At 43.7% G+C, this 18,808-nt stretch overlaps 1 protein-coding gene across 1 annotated transcript in view; it reads left to right on the top strand.

Annotated features, from left to right (window-relative positions):
- Positions 1–9,905: 9,905 nt before the first annotated feature.
- Positions 9,906–18,808, top strand: part of TP53BP2 (tumor protein p53 binding protein 2) — a 51,763-nt gene continuing 42,860 nt past the window's right edge. The window contains exon 1 of the mRNA XM_066316258.1: positions 9,906–10,110. Coding sequence (XP_066172355.1) covers positions 10,084–10,110 — 27 coding nt within the window. The 5' untranslated portion in view covers positions 9,906–10,083. The remainder of the gene's footprint in view (positions 10,111–18,808) is intronic.

The following is an 18,808-nucleotide window of genomic DNA, read 5'->3' as shown; positions in this document are numbered from 1 at the left end:
TATATTAAGGAGGTTTCTGGATCAGATTGCTGGGACAACAAAGGATGGGACCAAGGACTGTTTCTGGAACATTCCTTGGTGCTTCTGAGAACAGACACACCTCAGTTTCACAAGCATTTTAGCCTGAAGTTGGCACTTCCTTTGAAGTTGGCACGGCCTTTGAAAAGTATGGTGCCAGTCTCCTGAGCGCCTTCAGCTGCTGCTGCTGCTTTGTTCCACGTCAGCAGCGTTGGGTGTCTGTGCTTGAGTGGGGGGACTGGTGCTGCTGAAGACTGACTTGCCAGAGGAAAACACTAAACAAATGTCAAGAGTGATGGTAGCAAACTGTGCGGGAAAAAGACATCAAATGTCTGGGGAGAACGAGACCACTTCTTTCAGTACCTGCACCAAGGTAGTACAGCTTAAAATATTACAGCACTAAAGAATTAGCTGCCTGCAACACCTCTGTACATTTTTTTTTTAATCCATGCTGCTGAAGTTTATCTTAACCCATTTCTTTCAGTCCCTCCTGTCATCTGCAACCTCTTTCTTTAAAAAAATTAAAAAAAAAAAAATTAAAAGTATCTGGAAAAGAATTAACTTGAGAGCAGGGAAAATGCAAGGGTAAGGCTTTATGTGTGTCATCCCAATGGCACTCCAAAAATGTGTGCTGAAATTAATATTTCCTTTTTGGGAGCAGAACACTGTGTGCCTTGTATGGATCTGGAAGTGTTTTGCTCCCTCCCCTCAACTCGTCAATGCTGCTATCTTGCAACAAGGGTTTTATTCTTGTGCATGGTTTTCAGACCTGATCTCCTTTCACATGCACTGTCAGCAGTTTAAAACTCGCTCAGGAGAATTCTTGATGAACTTGTGACTTGGCACGTGAAGTTCGGGCTGGCAGTGTGTTGATGCTTTAAAAGGAAGTGGAGTTTTTCATCTTACCTAAGCATGTAAGATTTCACATTGTTTCAAGAAAGCTTTTTTTTGTTTGTTTGTTTTTTTGGTCATACCATTTAAACAATTTCAGTTTTTTAGATACAGCTCTATGTTTAATAAATATAAACTGTATGTTTATCATATCACCAAGCAGAATAAATACAATAAACAATATATATTTTATGCTGACTATATACCTAGCTTAACAGTTAATAAGTTTATTTTAGTAAGTAGGGTAATTCTGCTGCCTTCCAGGTTCTGACTCATGTCCTTCCCCAGTGTATCTGGTGTCATTTTTCTGAGCATGCATCACTTTGCATTAATTTGGAAAAACACAGTTCTCACGCACTTTCACAAAACCCCCATTACCAACTCTCCAGTGGTGAACTTCTCAGTTATTTTGGGATACTGTGAAGCCATAAAACTTGATAATACTTTCTGAAAGGGATGAAATAAAGTTATGTAGAATCTATTTACATGTCACATGTCATGTGTCATCTTGAAATAGCTTTAAATTTTAAAATCCCGAAATAGCCATTGTTTTGATTTTACCATGTTAGAATTATAAGTGCAGTTGGACTGATTTTTTTTTTAACTTCTCAGTGACTCACTAGAAGGTGTTAGGCAAAATGAATTTTTTCACTTCTTTCATGCAAAGATCCTCATAATATTTTCATTTATGTTTGGGGGAATGAAATTTGGATGTCTCGGTACTCTGGACCACATGTTGTGCTCCCAGCTGATTGGAGTGCAGTGTGTTCAGGTCAGCAGGGACTGTGAAATTTTCCTGAAATTATGTGGAATATTTTGGTTGGAAGCAAGCAACAGCAAGAACTGTGATGAAGAGGAAGGAGCCTGTCTCAAACACAAGTCAAGTTGTATCTATGAGATCTGAGAAAGGAGAAGAAATTAAAGAAAGGGAAGAAAGCGAGAGAGTGAGAAGCAGGAGCGACCAAGCAGACATCTGAGAAGATGGGAGTGGGGAGAAAAATTAACAGCAGGGTTAAAGGTGAAGGGAAGTGAGTAAGTAGGTCAGGAATTATCATGTTGATGTGGAATATTGGAGCAGAGAGGAGTAACATGCTCAAAAACTGAGGGTAAGAGCAGAAGGTGGGTGGGAGGAGAACAGATTTGTTTAATTAAATTAGTGTAATCAATAGAAAAATAGAAAAGGCTTTCCCACATGATATGTTTTCTTCTTTGGGGCAGCAGTTTGCTCACTTCATGAATATTAGGGATTTTTTAAAGAGATGCTAAATTTGAAAGAAGTCTGGTCTATTCACACAGCTGTATTTTCATTCAGGCTGCTGGACACTAAGGCAGAGTAAAGTCTTTCTTGCTTAAAGGTCTTTTTGTGAAAGGCATTCAAAATGGAAAAAAAGTTATATTTAAATTTCTTTTGAGAGTGTTGTTAAATACAGACAGCAGGTAAATTTGAACATATTAATCTTTTGCAGCTGAAATATTTAATCCTTCAATAGGTAAATGAGTAAAGATTGTGGTATGGAGTCAACTTCAGATATGATTGTAATCCCAGTTTAATTAAATCAATGCAAATATTTAACTGGATCCTTTGCAGTTTAATCAGTTTTGGACCCAGTAGTGCTACATGTTGCATAATAAACTGGTCGAGAAACTGACTCTAAAATCTACATCCACCCCTTAATTTACTTGTAATACTATATATTAGGGATCTGATGGTAACCAGGTGTTGATGTTGAGAGGCAGAAGAATATAAAGTTCCATGGGAGATGAGAGTTAGAAGCAAAAGGAAAACAAGTAGAAGAGAGGAAGATAGAAAATACAGCCTCTGTAGATTTTTCTGAACTGAAAATGTCGAGACCAGACTAATCTTGAGTGGTTTATGTAGGCCAGGCATGTTGCACAGTCAAGCTTTCATCAGATACATTTTTCTGTTTCAAGTTTCAAGAAAATACTTAACTTAAATTGTTTTCAAATCCACAGGAAAATTGAGATTTGTAGACACTTACTGTATTAATTCTGTACTACTAATAACTAACTACAAATCAGGTAAACTAATGTACTTGGGGGATAAAAAAAACAAGACAAATACCCTTTCTATTTTTGTGTAGTCACAGTACCTCCCCCAAGGAGGGCTGCAGAATCAAGTACTGGTAGCAAGTTGCCTTGGTGGGGTTACACGCCCTCACACAGCTCTACTCGGAGGTAACCTTGGTGACCACACTTAGATAAAAAAATAAGAGGCTTTCATTGGGATAACATGACTTTTGCTAACTCCCTGTATTATTCTCTTGTAGGGTGTTTGCCATCCCTAGGGCACAGAATTAGTTTTCACCATGAGGAAGGGCTCAGTTTTGATGTAAGTTCCAAGGAATTCCTTTAATTTCAGTATACTACCACATATTTGCACTATGATAAAGATAATTCAGTAAAGACATCAACAAGGTCTCTGTGTCTCATCAGTTCAGCTTGGAGAAATAACACAGACACAACAAACTGCACCAATAATTTTGATGTGCCCATGTCTGCCCATGTTTAGGTTATCTAAAGCAGAGTTTGATATCCTGAGGCACAGGATATCACAGACTACAGCTCTGTGTGAGGAAGTGCAAAGAAAATAGATAAATTAACCATGAGAAGAGGTTTACAGAGACATGGTCTGCTCATTCCTGCAGTCACTTTACAAAAAAAAATAAATTGTTGGGGGCCTGATCTTGAAATAATTCTGTATTTTCTGAAATCCTTCTGGTTTCTTTCTCTCTTGACTCCAGAGGGACTGCCAGCATGAGCTAAGTCTGGTGTCTTGGCAGCTGAGCAATAGGGATGAGGCAACAGCAAAATGGCAGTGTTCATTTAACTCTCCACATCCTCCAAACATCCATCTGGAATGAAGGTCCAGGGTCACTCTATGGCTAATCAATGTCTTAAAGTTTCTGGTAAGGAATGGGATTTTGATCACAGAATTTGTTTCCAACAGCTGAATATATTTGTGCTTAATGAGCATGTGTTTCAGTTCCTTCCCTGTTTTCCTTCACTGGGAGGAGCCCTTATGGGGCTGGTGAGTGTCTGCAGGCAGATACAGCTTTCCCAAATCGCTGTAATTGCCCTAAACAGACATTTTGTTACAGAGGGTCTTCTGTCAGGATCTGTGCTCAGATAAATCGACAGGGATCCAGAGTGAGTGTAGTGAATATAATTTAGTTATTCAGAAGAATAGCAGCTGTATATGATGCATACAAAGCATTAATTTGTGCCAGCCTATATTTTGTGGAAAGATGCTGGGAACTAATGGAAAAGGAAGTTGTTTTCTTCTCTTTTTAAGACACAGTGCTGACCTGCTTTAGTTGGCTGGTCGTTAAATTACCTGTGAGAAAAAAACCCCACACTGAATTTAAATTACATAGTAAAGAATTTTGAGTGAGGAAACTAGAATTTTCTTCCAGCAAGGAACTTGAGAAGTTGGAGGAGCTTTATTTTACTGAAGTTAAATAATTCCTAGTTGATCTGGAATAAATTGAAGACTTCTGTTTAAAGTGAGTGATGCTTGTGATATTAATGACACTTTCTATTTTTAGAGAATCAGCCTTTGAAACTGTATTTAAATGATCAGCTTAAGGCCTGAATAGGTTGCAGCAAATTTGATGCAAATTTCTGAACTATTTTCTGAGCGCTGCTGGCTCTGTACAATTACTAGTTTAGTGAGTAACATGATTGAGTATGTACTTTGTACAGTGGGTGCATATGGGACTGTCACAACTTAGATAACTTAGATAATGGGGTTAGTTTACAGAGAGCATGCAAGTTAAGCAAGAAATAATTTTTAACCAACTTTAAAGTTACGGAGTCTGAACCTCTGTTGTCTCATGTAGTTGCTTATGTGCATGACTAGCTCCTGCATACAGTGACCAATGAAGTTCATGTTTACTTTGTGTCATTGTAAGTGCTATTACAAAGCAAGGCACTGGCTCTCATGCCCCTGAGTGAGGGACTGAACTGTTCCTTGTGTTAGGAAAGTCTAGATTTTGTTTCAGCTGTGCCATACGAGTGTGACAGAAGACATTATTTGTTTAGATTTTCAATGGATTTCATCTGCATGTGAATAAGGAGTTCATGCCACAACCAAAATGGATTTGGTGTGAGCACCAAGCACACAACATCTAGATAGCGGCTTGATGATGTTCTGCATTAAGCATGCACTGAAAACTCCCTAAAGAGGCTCATCTCAGCTGCCAGACACAAGTTTAGAGAAATGGCTTTTCTTCAGGAAGAAGGTATGTCTGCTCCGTCACTCCTCAATGTCCAAGGAAACTTTACAACTTAGACAACTGGACTGAGAGAAATTGTGGCAAGCCATTGTGTCTTAATTTAAAATTTACTCTTGCTAAATGCTTCTTGATATACTAGTTGGAATGTGGCATAGGCCAAAGGCTTTTGCTTTGGAAGCAGCCACTGGAATAACATGGGATGTTCTACCTAACATTGTTAGCAAATTTCTTAAAAGATTTCATAAATCTTACCTGCAGCCTTTGGAACTTGCTCAGGCACTGGAGCAGGCTGCCCAGAAAAGTGATGGAATCACTGCCCCAGAAGTGTTCAAAAAATGGATAGTTGTGGCCCAACAGTTGTGAAGAACCTGGCAATGTTGGGTTAATTGTTGGACTTGATGACTTTAGAGGTCTTTTCTAACCTTAATGATTCTATGGTTCTATGAACTAGGGAACATTTCGAGCTGGGACATAGACTCAGTTATTGCTGCATGTTTTCCCCCAAACTGTTTCTGCTGTAGGGTCTGTTATCTGATGTTTTGAAAACAAATTAAATTGTAGGAATGCAGCATTAAATAGTGGGAATTAATCTAACAGCAACAAGAGGGCAGCTAGTGGATTAGCAGAACTGTATGTAAGTGCTGAAAGTGTTAAACCATGGGTTTTCTCTTCTGTAGCTCCATTTTATCTGTGAGGAAGTTTGACAACATGGAGCAGTGGAGGTCTTTTCTGAATCACTGCCTGGAAAAACCTTATCTTGAGCTTAAGAGTGAGTGTAATTATTAGGTGCCAGATTTTCAACATTGCTGGAAAGAATCCAGACTTGTGAAGCTGCTGTGCCACAGTCTGATGAATTTAGGTGAGCAATTCTCTTGGCATGTTCCTTTTCTTTTTTTCTTTTCACCGCAGTAATCTCAACTCCAAAGCTTTTCCTTCCTTCTGGGCTCTTAAATCGTATCCTTTCGGAATTAGAGCTCACGAGTCTGACTTGGTGAAGTTTTAACAGTAGGTGGCAGTGGACAGCAAATCTAACCCAGCTTGCCCTTCTATTATGGCTGCTCTCTTGATTTATGACAAACACCCTCTGAAATGACTGTATTAGAAACAGTCTAAGAATCATATTGCTGAAGAATTGAAGGGTTTATTAAAAACAGCCGGCAGGTGCAGCTTATTTTTTTTTTTTCTTTAAATTCTTATGAGTTCTTGCAAAAGGAATGTTATCTGGTAATCCTCAAAATTTTTATCAGGACTGTAAAAGGGGACTTGGATGGTCTGGAAGTAGTTTTAGGCAGTCTGGTAGAGCAGAGGATGTGAAGTTACTATTAAAATTGCTCAAATACAGCACTGAAGGAAATAAGTGGAGTTTTTTGAGTTCTAAGTAATGTGCTGAGAACATGAAATACAGCAGAGTTTTTCCAGCCCTGTCCTGCAGATCCCATTGTATGAAAAGACTAATGACAAGAAAAGACGATGCTGTTTATTTCTACTGATTATCATTACCAATACTATCTTTAATGTCTTTGCTACTGCAGGTTTCTGTGGTTCAAATCAAGTAGGTGCCCTGTGGAAAGAAGAATGATTCTGCTACATTTCTATTTAGTGGTTTGGTGGACTTACTTTTCCTTTTCTTGGATACTTTTCAAGCCATTCGAGGAGTATGAACTTCCTCAGAACCCTTGCTGTGAACACTTCTAGGGAACTGCATGTGGCCTTGGTCAAGTGTCCCATGCTCTGCTTAGGCCGCCAAAAATAGTGGGAACCAGGGGAGAGGTGCCCAGCTTCATCTGTCCATGCCACTGGCTCCAGATCCTGTGGATCTCCTCTTCCTTTTTCTGATAGCTCTGTGTATGCAGGGCTGGGAACTGCTGCTCCTTGCCAATGCTCCTGTGCATGACTCCAACTCCAACAGTTATCTCCAACTGCCCGCACTCTGGAGGTTGAACCTGTGGTCAGAAACCCTCCCATATTTCTGCCCTCTCTGGGGGAATCATCAACTCTCTGCCCGTAAACCAAAAAGCCTTTCCTGTAATTAATGACCTGTTGTGAGAAATTCATGCCATGCTTCTCCAGTGAAATCATGTCTCAGTAGCTGTGAGAGGCAGGAATGTGAGGTGGCCTAGGAAGGGTGAGCAGTGCTGCTGAGATAGGCACGGGGACAAGTGGTTTTGGCCCCACTTTACCTGCCAACCTGGCCAGCACTGTCGCCTGTGATGGAGAGGAGCCGGGAGCTAAAGTGCAAGACCAGATGGCACTGAGAGCCTTCATTGCAGTGTATGAGTCACAGAGCCTGCACAGAACTGGAAATAAATAGGGGCACCCCTTGGAGCTTCATTTCCTTAGCAGGGATGGGGTTGTAGTTCTGTGTGTCAAAGTTAAAACTTGAGCCAAAAGAGATTTCTGTGGGTTGGCCTGCAAGAGGCTTGTGCTAGCAAAATGTGGCCACCTCACACATACGTTCATCTGAAACACCTTTTCTACTTGGTTTTTACCTAACCATTTCCAGGTTTATTTTACAGGCTTAAAGTTGTTATTTTAATATTTTAATTATTAGAATTATTTGTGCCTGTATTTAGGGAGTACATTAAAAGATCACACTCCTGATTTTATCCCTTACCAGCTAGACGCTTCTAAAAATTCATAGGGATTTGCAGAATCCTTGGCTGGAGTGTGTTCAAAGAGAGATAACAAAGCTGGTGAAGGGTCTGGAGCACTAAGGCTTCTGAGGTGGGACTGGGGGTTGTTTAGCCCAGAGCAAAGGATGATCCGAGGGACCTCGTTGTGCCCTACAGCTCCCTGAAAGGAGATCGTAGCCAGATGGGAGTCGGCCTTTCCTCGCAAGTAACAAAGTGATAGGGCAAGAGGACATGGCCTCAAGTTGCACCAGGAGAGGTTTAGATTGGATATTGGCAAAAATGTCTTCACTGAAATGTCTTCAATTCAAAGGCTGCCCAGGGAAGTGAGGGAGTCACCCTCCCTAGAAGTGCTCAGAGGACATGGAGATGCGGTGCTTAGGGACATGGTTTAGTGGCAGAGGTGGCACTGTTGGGTTAATGATTGAACTCTGTGATCTTCCAAACTCAGTGATTCTATTGCTTTACGATTCTAAGAATTTCAGTTCTCCATTGCCACTTGCTTTGACCTGTAACATTTTTATCCTGTAAGATAAATCTAAAGTGTGAGTTTTAAAAAAACTAGCAAATGAAAACTAGCTTTATAAACCTTCTGTGCGTAGGCTGACCCATGCATGCGGGCAGCGAAGCGAATCGGAACGGGCGCAAATCGGGAAAGAGCTGGAATTCACAGATCCGCTCAGCCGGTGGGATCTCCGCGGGGTTTGGGAACAGCAGTGCGGCTCTTTGCTCGCGGTTCGCGCGGCGCGTTTCCCGTCCTGAGTCCAAGAGTCCAAGAACCACATGTGGACACGGCAGCGGCCCCGCCGGAGACGCGCGTTTTCCGCGGGACAGCGGGAGCCGCTGCTCGGGACGCGGCCGGGGCGCCTGCGGGGCGGGGGCCGTGACGTCACGGCGTTGCCAGGAGACACCGCGCTGTGTTCGCGAGGCGCCCAATGGGCGCCGGGGGAGGTGATGTCATGCCGGCGGCAGCGCCTCCTCATTGGCCGGCCGTGGCGCGGGGGCGTGGAGCGCGGGGTGTGGGGGGAGGGATGCGGGAGCCGCCCCGGGATGGGGACAAACACGTACGGGGGGACATGGCACGGCTCGGCTCGGCCGGGACTTTATCCCTGTGCCCCTCACTGCAGCAGTATTGTATTAAACAGTGCTTCCTTACCGCCTAGGAGTTCCTGGGGGAAGAGGCGGGGTGGGAGGGGGGGGCCTTATCAATGGCCTCAAACTTTTTTTACTGCTTTAGAAAAAGAGATATTTGTGTACAAATTAGGTTCGTGTTTTGCTCTTCCTTCATCTGGGAACTTCTAATTCCCTCCGCTTTTATCCTGCCTAATTACTGCGAAGATTTTAATACGAGTGGGAAAAAACGTATGGAGCTGCTTTTCCTGCCGAGAGCCCTGTAACGGTGTTGATTAAATATGCTTTTTCTCCAAGCCTTGCGTAAGGTTCTGAAGTGCTGCTAGCAAAGTGCCTGGGTTTGAAAGGACTGTCCTGCACACTGCTCCAAGGAAGGGAGAACTTTTTCCCTCCACCTCTTAAGTGAGTGCAAAAGATTCACGGGGATGTTTTTTGGACAGCCCAACTAAGAGTTTGTCATCTCAGTGAGGTCTGACTCGATCGACTCACCGGGTACAACCAAAAATACCAGAAAAATAAAACGTGTCCTGGGCACGGATGCTCCATTGACTGCATAAACGAGGAGCTAAAAGGCATGTGTAGGACGGTCCGCCTGAGGCAGTAGGGACTCACAGATCTGGCTAGGGGAGGCTCTGCTGTTGAAGCTTGACCTTGGCCCGTGGCTTCCCACCCGCGCTTCCGTGCTGCCGATCCAGGGAAAACCAGGCTGCGTTGTGCCTCTGCCCTCCGCGGGGCCCCGAAACCGGCGCGTTTCGGAGCGGTGTGCAGGAGGAGACGACCCGTGGGGACTCTCACGGGTCCCGCATTGTCACAGCCGCCGCCGAGTGCCGAGCCCCGGGAGCTCTGACCTCCCTCGTGGAGCTCCGGGCCGGCACCCCCGGCGGGGGCAGGAGGCGGGCCGGCCCCTCCCGGGGGTGGGCGGCGGGCGGGGCGCGGCGGCTCCTCCTCGCCGGGCCGGGGTTAGTTTCGGAGCGGAGCCGGGGGTGGAGGCGGCGGTGGGAGAGCGATTCCCGGTGGGAACAAAGCCGAGGGCAGGCGGTGAGGCTGGGCCGAGCTGGGTGTCCCTCGCAACAGGTCGTCCCGGCGGCAGCGCAGCCCCTCCGTGCCCCGGGCCGCCGCTCCCCGCTCCGGGTGCGGGGCCAGCACCGGCCGCCCCCATGCGGTTCGGCTCCAAGATGATGCCGGTGAGTCCCGGGCCGCGGCGAGCGGAAAGTTGGAGCGGGGCAGCGGGAGGGAAAATGGATCCTGCGGACGTGGAGGGGGGCGGGAGGAGACCCTCCTTCCCTCGCTCAGCCTGGGCTCCGCGGCCGCGCAGGGGCTTCCCCTCCCCCTCCCAGGTTTTCCTTTTCTTCCTCTTTCACGCCGGGATCAACTTGTTAGACAGGCCCGCTGGAGCCGAGCCAGGGCCGGGGGGGCCGCGGGGCCCCGGCGGCGGCGCGGGGCGGAGGGGGCCCGCAGCGCCCGGGGCTGTTCCCTCGCCCCGCTGCCGGGGGATAAGGCTTCCCCGGGCTGCTCGCCCCGCTCCCGCGGGCTGCACGGGCGCTTTGTCTGGCTCCCGCGTTCTTCTTCTTCATTTCTTGTTTTGTTTTTCATTTTGTTTTTAATGGTACGGAGTTCTTAAAGTTGATTCGAGACGCGCTGCTTCTGGGGCGTGGGGGTGGCTTTGTTTTGGAGTGCCCTGGCTCCCAGGGAAGATGGTGTCCATGTTGTTTACGGTTCAGGGTGCCTGGGAGCTCTCGGGGCAGGTATTCCCGACCTCGGCCGGGAGAGTTTCGGGAGCGGTGTGTGCTAAACCTGCCTGGCTCCGAGAGGCGTCTGTGTTTAAACGCTTCCAAAAGGCACACGGAGCACCACCTCCTCTGAGAAGTTTTGCTATAAATTTTTAAACTGCACCGATTTTGTCAGCTGCGGTTAGATAAAAGCAAAGCCCAGCAGCTTTTCCTTAGTTTCCAGCACACTGTATGTGAAAGTGGTGACGTAAAATAGTTTCCTTTGAAAGTACACCTGCTACTAAATAAATACCTGGGTTTAGTGCCAGGGATGCCCCGTGAAATCCATACTCTGTTGTTCTGATAGTCTGGAGTACGTACAGAAAATCCCGACAAGTTTAATACCTATTTAGTCCGAGTTGAGGGTGCTTTAAAGTGTTTCTCTTTGCCATCCTCCCCTAGGCGATGTGGCCTGTCTTACCGAGTAGCTTTGCACGCATAGGTGGTTCTTTCAACAGCGCTCTTGTATTAAAGATTATTTCTGGTTTAACTCTTCAGGAACTGACTGAACCAAGCAGTAAAGGAGCTGTACTGAAAGGTGAAACTGGGCATCCATGCTGGAAGGATGTGGGTGTTTCAGGGAAGCTTGTTTTGCTACAGGTGTGAGGTTCTTCCTCTGCAATTAGGAGGAAATAATGAGCGATAATTTGATCTCACAGAACGCTAGAGAAGGCTGGGTGACGATTGCTCTAGCTAATGAGGGAGGAACAGACAGAATATGAGCCCAACTAGATTAAACAGCCAATGTGTTGTGCAACAGTCGTGTTGTCTGCCTGTAAAAACTTAGAAAAACAAGCAGTAAATATAATAATGTGTTAATTCAATCCATGTCAAAACTGAGCTAGATAAGTGCCCTCACATATCGGTGAAATCTCCAGGAGATGCTGTTGCTGGTGAGTTCCTTGTTGCTGAGTTCAAATAAAGGAGAAAACAGGCATAGTCTTACCCCATCAGCATTTGCAGGTGACCAGTTCCAGAATATGCGTATTGCCCCGGTGGCTCAGACTTCTCTTTGGTTAATGATTCAACTCATTAGTGATTCTGGTTTTTAACACATAAATAAAAGGATGAATACAGCCTTCTCACGTTGTGTTTACTGTGAATAATGAAAGGTTTGTGAAGGTTGAAAGTGGCTTAAGGAATTAAAAATGTAAGTATTTTGAGTATTAGAACTTTTAATTCAGCTTAAAAAGCTTTTCTCCAGATTTCCTAGTTGTCTTTTAGTTGCTACTAATAAAAAAATCTCATTTCTCTTGTCACAAAAAAAAATTAAACGTTTGAGATGGGCAGAGATGGGGGGTTTGAAGACCGGAGGGAGCAGGACATGAGGGCTCTTTTATTTATTCAGTAATGAAGTGTTCATAGACTTCAGTATCTTTCTCTGCATTGTTTGAATGAGAAGTAGTAGGCTGGCCCTAAACCATCTACAAAATGTCTTGTTTCTTAAAGTTTAAGATGTAGGGTGGGGAAACAAAGGATTGACAAAATCTGTATATGATTTTTAACTCTTAGCTCTAGGTCCATCTCCTCTGCTCCAGGAGAGAGTGTGGGCAAAGGATTAAACAACACAGTTTGCTCCCCAAGTGGGAAATAGAGGCAACGTGAGCCCAGCCAGGAATTCACCTCTGAGCAGCTGCCAGGGAAGAGCTGGGAAATTGCTGTAGCAGCATAACTACTCATGCTCTTGGGAGACTACCCTGAAATGGGAATGTTTTCCTTGTGGTAATGACAGGAGCTAAACTGCTGCTATAACCATATGCCAGGGCAGTGTGATTGAAAGTCTGCACGAGGCTGTGCTAAGAAGTAATTTGTGTGTAGCTGTACTGATGAAGGTAATAACAGGGTTAATGCTGGCAAGCTGTGTGAGGTTGTCTCACCTTTCATCTGTGAAGGCTTGTGGGAGTGTGACTGGTACTGTTAAATAGTGAAAAGGAGCTGGAAACACTTTCTAAAATAGCATATTTTTCCACAGCATAATTGGTATCTCTCCTTTTATTTTACATTATTACCCTAAAAGGAGCACGTATTGAAAAATAATTTGAGTCATTATGCATGCTGGATAAATGTTTGGGGTTTTTTTCTGTCAGAATGTAGGATGTGGTAGATTGAGCTACTCTTTAATATCTAGAGAACTTTTTAGATCACGCCCCCTTGATCTACAAAAGGATTAATTTTTCAATTTGAATTATGTGCATCGGTTACTGGGGACCTCCTGAAATCAGGATGGGTCCACACCCACAGCTATATTGTTAGGGGCTAACTTGGCAAACTGAGGAGCACTTTAATTCCTTAGGAAGTTTTGCCTTCTATCAGCAGAAATGTCTGAAATATCTGACAGTGAAGTTCTTGATAACCGTGTGTTCTTTTCTAATCAAGTTAAGCTTTCAAGTGTAGTGCTGCAACTTTGATACCAGAAGGGGTAATGCTTTCCTTCTGAAGTCTTAACATCTTGTTCCAAGTGATCTTTTTGGAGTCGCCGCATCCAGTAAGCTCTTCAAGTACATATTTTCATTGCAGAATGCTCACTAGTTTGTGGATATGTGTACGTTTTACCTTTTAAAACTTCTACAATTAAAGCTGTTTTGCAGTTAATTGGAGCTGCCATATGGATTCTGACTTACTGAGGTAGTCTAGAACTAGCCAGTCTTTGGGAATTTTTGTAGGAAACACTTTTCTTGTAGTTTAACTAAAGACCTTTTAGCAGAGATGAATCTCTTGTGCCTTGTAAGATGAGCAGCTGTAAGTTTATAAACATACTGACTTCCGGCAGAGTTTATGAGAGGAATAAGTGAACTGTAGGATCTCAGTGCTGTTTCCTGTGGTCTTTTAATTACTTATCTCTGATCAAGTTTATCAGTCATTAACATTGTTTTCCTTGACCCCTTTCAGTGCATGAATGGGGTTTCAGACTGTGAGCTCTTCAAAGAATATGCTGCATATCTTCATCTGATTGGAGGATTTAGTTTATTAAGTGTTCTTTTAACTGAATATCCACTTAATGTTAATAATTTAAAAGTTTTAATATTATATTCAAACACTTTAATGTGGTACTCAGTGTTTAAGTATTCTGTCTAGAGTGCTAAATAAAGCTTAGGTGATTGTTTTGCTGTGCTGTTTTAGCTCGAAACTTCTCAAACCACTTATACTTCTCTTACAGACTCTGACTTGTCTTTTTGCACAATAGAAAACACTGCCTTGAGGTTCCCAGAGTACTCTTTTTCTTTTCCCCCCTCTTTGCTTCATGCTGTTACAAGATCTTTTTTACTTTTTTTCATCCAATGAATAATTATTCCAGGAGTAGTTTTAAATGCATTTACTTTCTCCTATGTCTTTTTTAATACCATAGCAGTCTAACTGCAATTTGTAGTATATTGCACAGCAGTGTGTTAATATCTTTGTTTCTTTGTATGGCCTTTATCAGACATGGGGGAAGGGCAACAGTACAAATTCATACCAGATCAAGCTGTGGAGACCATGGGCCTAGTTAATTATGCTTCTTCTGATCTATTGAACAGTTCAGGGGCAGAATGCCTTGTGAGGCTCTTGCATTTGCAGTTTTGAGGGCTAATATGCAGTCATGAAGTTTGGGGTGGGTGGCTAAATCACAGAATTTTGTTTTGTCTTATCCTCCCTAGTGTTGTCAGCTGGGGTCTCTGCATTTTTTGGTGAGTGGATCTGCTTTGTGCAATTAATTGACATGCAAGTCCAATTGGACTTTAAAAGAGGCAAGTATAGAGGTTATTTCCGCAGAATAAACTAGCGGGATGGCAGCGTGCCTAGCATTCCTTTCCGGTTATTGATGGAGAAACAGTCTTGAAAGTGCTCCATTTGTCTATCCTCTGTCCTTGTTAGCAGCCTGCCTTGGGGACTCCGCTTTCTGTTCCGCTGTGTGCGTTATGGAGCTTGTTTCATCACGTGCAGAGTCGTGTCTTGCTGCTGTACAGCCTTTCTGGAGAAGGAGTTGGGTAACCCTGAGAAGACTGGCTCAAGCTACCTCCTATGGCTTGGTGGCATAGCTGAAGAAAGACTTCTTGCTTCCTTGTGCATGTGCCCACTGACAGCAAAGGAACACTCAGATCCTTTTAATGTCCGGGCTTTCACCATCTTGTGAAATGTACAAACTTACTCAGTGCTCTGGAAACTGAAGGATGCTCCTATTCGGGAGGTGACGAGCAGATTAAACTTCTCTTGGCTCTCAGTTTTATTATCTTGAGGTCTGGTTTCTGTCAGCTTAGTCACTTGTGAGTCAGGCAAAGTCTTTTTGATCTTCAGTTCCCAAACAGTCGGATGATCCTGTGAGTAAAGGTCACCAGAAATCCTGGACATCATGTGAAGTGTACTTAATTATCTTAGTCACTACGACTTAACTGGTTTGGTGGTTTCAGACTTTTCTGTGGAACATGAAAGATCTGAAATGTTGTTTAAAACAGTATTAGATAACTTGCTGTGGCTCGGAATAAATGTTTGTGGAGAGGGAACGATGAGTTGGGGACAGAACAGCAACGGTGACTGACGTGTTAAAGGGCACAAAGTTGTCTTCTGCTTTTGCTGTTTGCATTTAGTTAATCATTAATATTCAGGCTCTTGCTGCTGCTGCTGTTTAGAGTTAGTCATGCATGTGTCCTTGTTGGGTGTTTCACCATAGGGATGGTATTACATGGATGTTGAACCCACTGGTGTCTAAGGGTGAACCTTTTGGTTTTTGTTTCAATGGCATTAATACCATTTTTTTTTTTTTTTAATACTGAACTGGTAACATAGTTTCTGTACAAATTTCTTCTGTGATGGTGTGATGCTTCCAGGTCTTAATAGGATATGAACCTTTGGTAGATGGCTGTGTGCAGTGCCCTGCCTTTTACTGGTATTTATTTTAAAAAGGAAGATTAGGAGAAAACTTTGTGCATTTGTCTAGGGTTTGGGTTTTTTTAAATCCTCTTCGTGTCTTTTATTTCACCCTTCTGCAAAGTAAAGCATAGACATTTTAGAATCAAGCTTGTACTGCAGTTATCACTTGTTCTATGTGGTTCTCTTGATAATAAAACTAATTCTTAAGAGCCTTTATTTGCAGTGTATCTGGGTTATAGTACCCAAACTCATGTAAAAACATGGACACGTTCCCACAATTGAGAGGGAGATGACTTTAAAGGTTCTGACATTATTATTTTGAGTTATTCCTTATCAAACATTTGATCTGTAAAATGCAAACTGTTATTGATCATAGCTTTGAATAAAGTGAGCAGAAGCTGCAGTGAGGTCAAGCCATTAGTTAAGAGGTCATGCAGTGAGTTCAGCCTGGGATATGGGACCTGTAGAGTCAAACCAACTGGTACATTGTGGTGCAGCTGGAATATAGGTCTGTCATATTCAACATCAGTATTTAAATGATTCTTAGGGTTAATCACAAATGGGGAGAGAACTCTGGTGGTAATTCATTATGTTCCATGCTTGATAATGGGCCCTGAAAGAGATGCTTCTTCACAAATTCTTTACAAGTATATAAAATAAATATTTCACTGTTTAAGATGCATCTTGGATAAGAAGTAGCATGTGGGGTTTGTTTTGATTTTTTTGGTTGAATAAGTTAGGAGATTTTCCTTGTTACTTGATACTTCTATTTTTTGAAACTTAACTGCTTAAGGAGTAATTTAGATCTAAGCTTAGATTACTGGTTTTCCTCTATTTCATTAGGCTGTTAAATCCCTTCGTTTTTTTGAATTGAAAGCTAAGGGAGAGTCTCTGGAATTGTGTGTATTTTTCTTACCTTAATTTTCCTTCTGTCATGTAAAAGAATAAAATAATTTTTAAAAATCTTCTTCAGTGGATTCTTTTTAAAAGTACTTAAGCTCATTTTTGCACCAAACCACAGTAACTCCAGTGTAGCATCAGTCTGTGAGTGTGTGAACAAGGAACTGGAAGGCTACATAAGCACTGCTGTAGTTTACCCTTGTTGCATTCTCAAGGTGTGGAGACTTGACAGTCAAGCCTCACCTTCTACAAGTTGACTGTCCCCTTCCTGAGTTTCAATAGCCACAAACCTCTTCAGCAAGACACAGGGATCTCACCCTCCTATTCCTTAGTTTTGCTGGACAAAGCTGAAGTTGAGCAACGTGGCTGGGCTAGCAAATTGCATGAATTTAGAGGAGAGATTTTACTCCCTGTAGCTGGGTCTCTTACTCAGCTGTTTCTGTCTTACCTGTACACAGTTATAACTTGCTAATTTCCCTGCTGCCTGAGGGTGGTGGCTTGTCTAGTGTGCTTTTTGGTTTTTTTTCAAGAGTGTGCAAACACCCTTTTCACTCTGCTCTCCATTGTACATAAGTTTTCGCTGTCTTGAGTGCAGAATCTTACCTAGATCAGTATCTGAATCACACAGAGCAGTGATTGTTAACTCCTGTCTGACTTCTTCAGACAAGTGAAACCCTTGCTTGCCATCTTTGGATATCCTAAGCCAGGGAGGACCCTCTAAAGGATGGTATTCCCAGAATTTTAGAGGTTCTCTGGTCTCAGCTGCAGTACAACTGTGTGTCTCTCAACATAATGACATGTTCAGGAGAAGCTGACATAGCAGGGAATGACTGATTTCTGGCTCTAACAGGGGGGGAGGTGTCACTGAGGAGAGGCAGAGTGCAAAGGACTAGGCAAAATAAACCAGACCTCCCAGGAAGCTCTCCTGTGAAATACCAAGGTGGCAAGGGGACTCTGCCGTGTGTCATGTCCAGGCTGTGTTCCTGAAGCGCATTGCTGTCCTGTCATGCTGCCCTGTAGCCTCTCTATCAACGACAGCCATGCTGTGTCTTCCTGCCTTTTGAGAGCACGTTCTGCTGCAAGGAAAGGTTTGTGCAGGGAAGCCATGGAAACAGCACTCTGTGCTTCTTGCCTCTGCTATTGTCCGTAGGTCTTGCCCACGAGGCCCTTCTGCAGAGTGATTTACCAGTGTTGCACAAAAACCATTGTTATTTAGAGTACTTCTCTTGCGAATAGTATTTAGTAGTGTTGGCTAAGAGAAGTTTTCTACCTCCGGGGAAGCTGAATGAGCAGCCAAGTAGTACCAGGCCGAAAGGGACAGCTTCTGACGCTCTTGAAGCAAGAGGAGCCTGGCATAATATGATTGTTATTTGTTTAAACTCTGCCCTGTTTATTTCATTTAAAATAGGTGTGACATCACCTAAGCAAACACCGTTCTGTACAACACTGTCTTGTTCACTGTCATGACTTTGGTGACAACTTGTAAAGCCAAAAGCCACCCAGTAAGCTCTGCTGCCTTCCCCTGCTGAACTGTTCTCCCTTCGCTTCTCAGCTGGTGTGTCTGCACAGAGTCTGCTATTGCCTGGAAAGAGCTGTGGGGAGTGAGCAGCACTTAAATAAAACCTGTCAGACAGTGATCAGCTCTGCAATCTGCCACCCTTCTGCAGCGTCTGGTAGAGTGCCTGAATGTTTGGGATGCAAGTTAAAGTGTGTAGAGCTCCACATCACAGGAGCAAAGGTTGGATCAAGCAGGTTGCTTGGGCTCGTGAGCTGACTGAAGGGACAAGATTTCTCCTTCCCAGTTCTGCTGTAGTTTTACATATCCCGTTCCTGTGAAGTGGTTGCCTGAGACTGTGGCTATCCATCGCTAGCCCCACTGATACCTTTTAACCTGCAAAATAACAGAGATCCACCTGTTGTTGGAAATCCTCATTGTGTCCTCTGTGCCAACTGAATGGGTACTGCTTTAGTTACTGATGACTTCCTGTGTGTTTGCAGCCCAGAAGTAGTAGGACAAAAGCCCTCCTTTGTGGCTTTGAATATTACTAATATCAGCTGTTGTCAAGTGGGTGCGATCACCAAGCACAGGCATTTCATGCTGGCCATCTTTGGCATGGCTGGTGGCTGTGTTGATTGTCTGCAGTGCTGTGTGTTCTGGCAGCCACCTGGATGTGACAAGTGAAGGTCATTCCCATGCAGGAGGAGTGTGTACCCAGCCAGAGCTGGTGGTGAATTAGAAGAGCTGCCCTTCTGCAAAGGTGTGGTGTGACATTACACCTAATTAATTTAATGGTAGGATGCTGCTCAAATGGATGGTCTTGTTCCTTCGGTTTCCATCCACACCCAAAAGCACGCGTCTTTTGTAGCT

Source organism: Sylvia atricapilla, chromosome 3 (assembly GCF_009819655.1).
Source record: "Sylvia atricapilla isolate bSylAtr1 chromosome 3, bSylAtr1.pri, whole genome shotgun sequence".
NCBI classification, from domain to species: domain Eukaryota; kingdom Metazoa; phylum Chordata; class Aves; order Passeriformes; family Sylviidae; genus Sylvia; species Sylvia atricapilla.
This window is presented reverse-complemented; position numbering and strand designations above follow the sequence as displayed.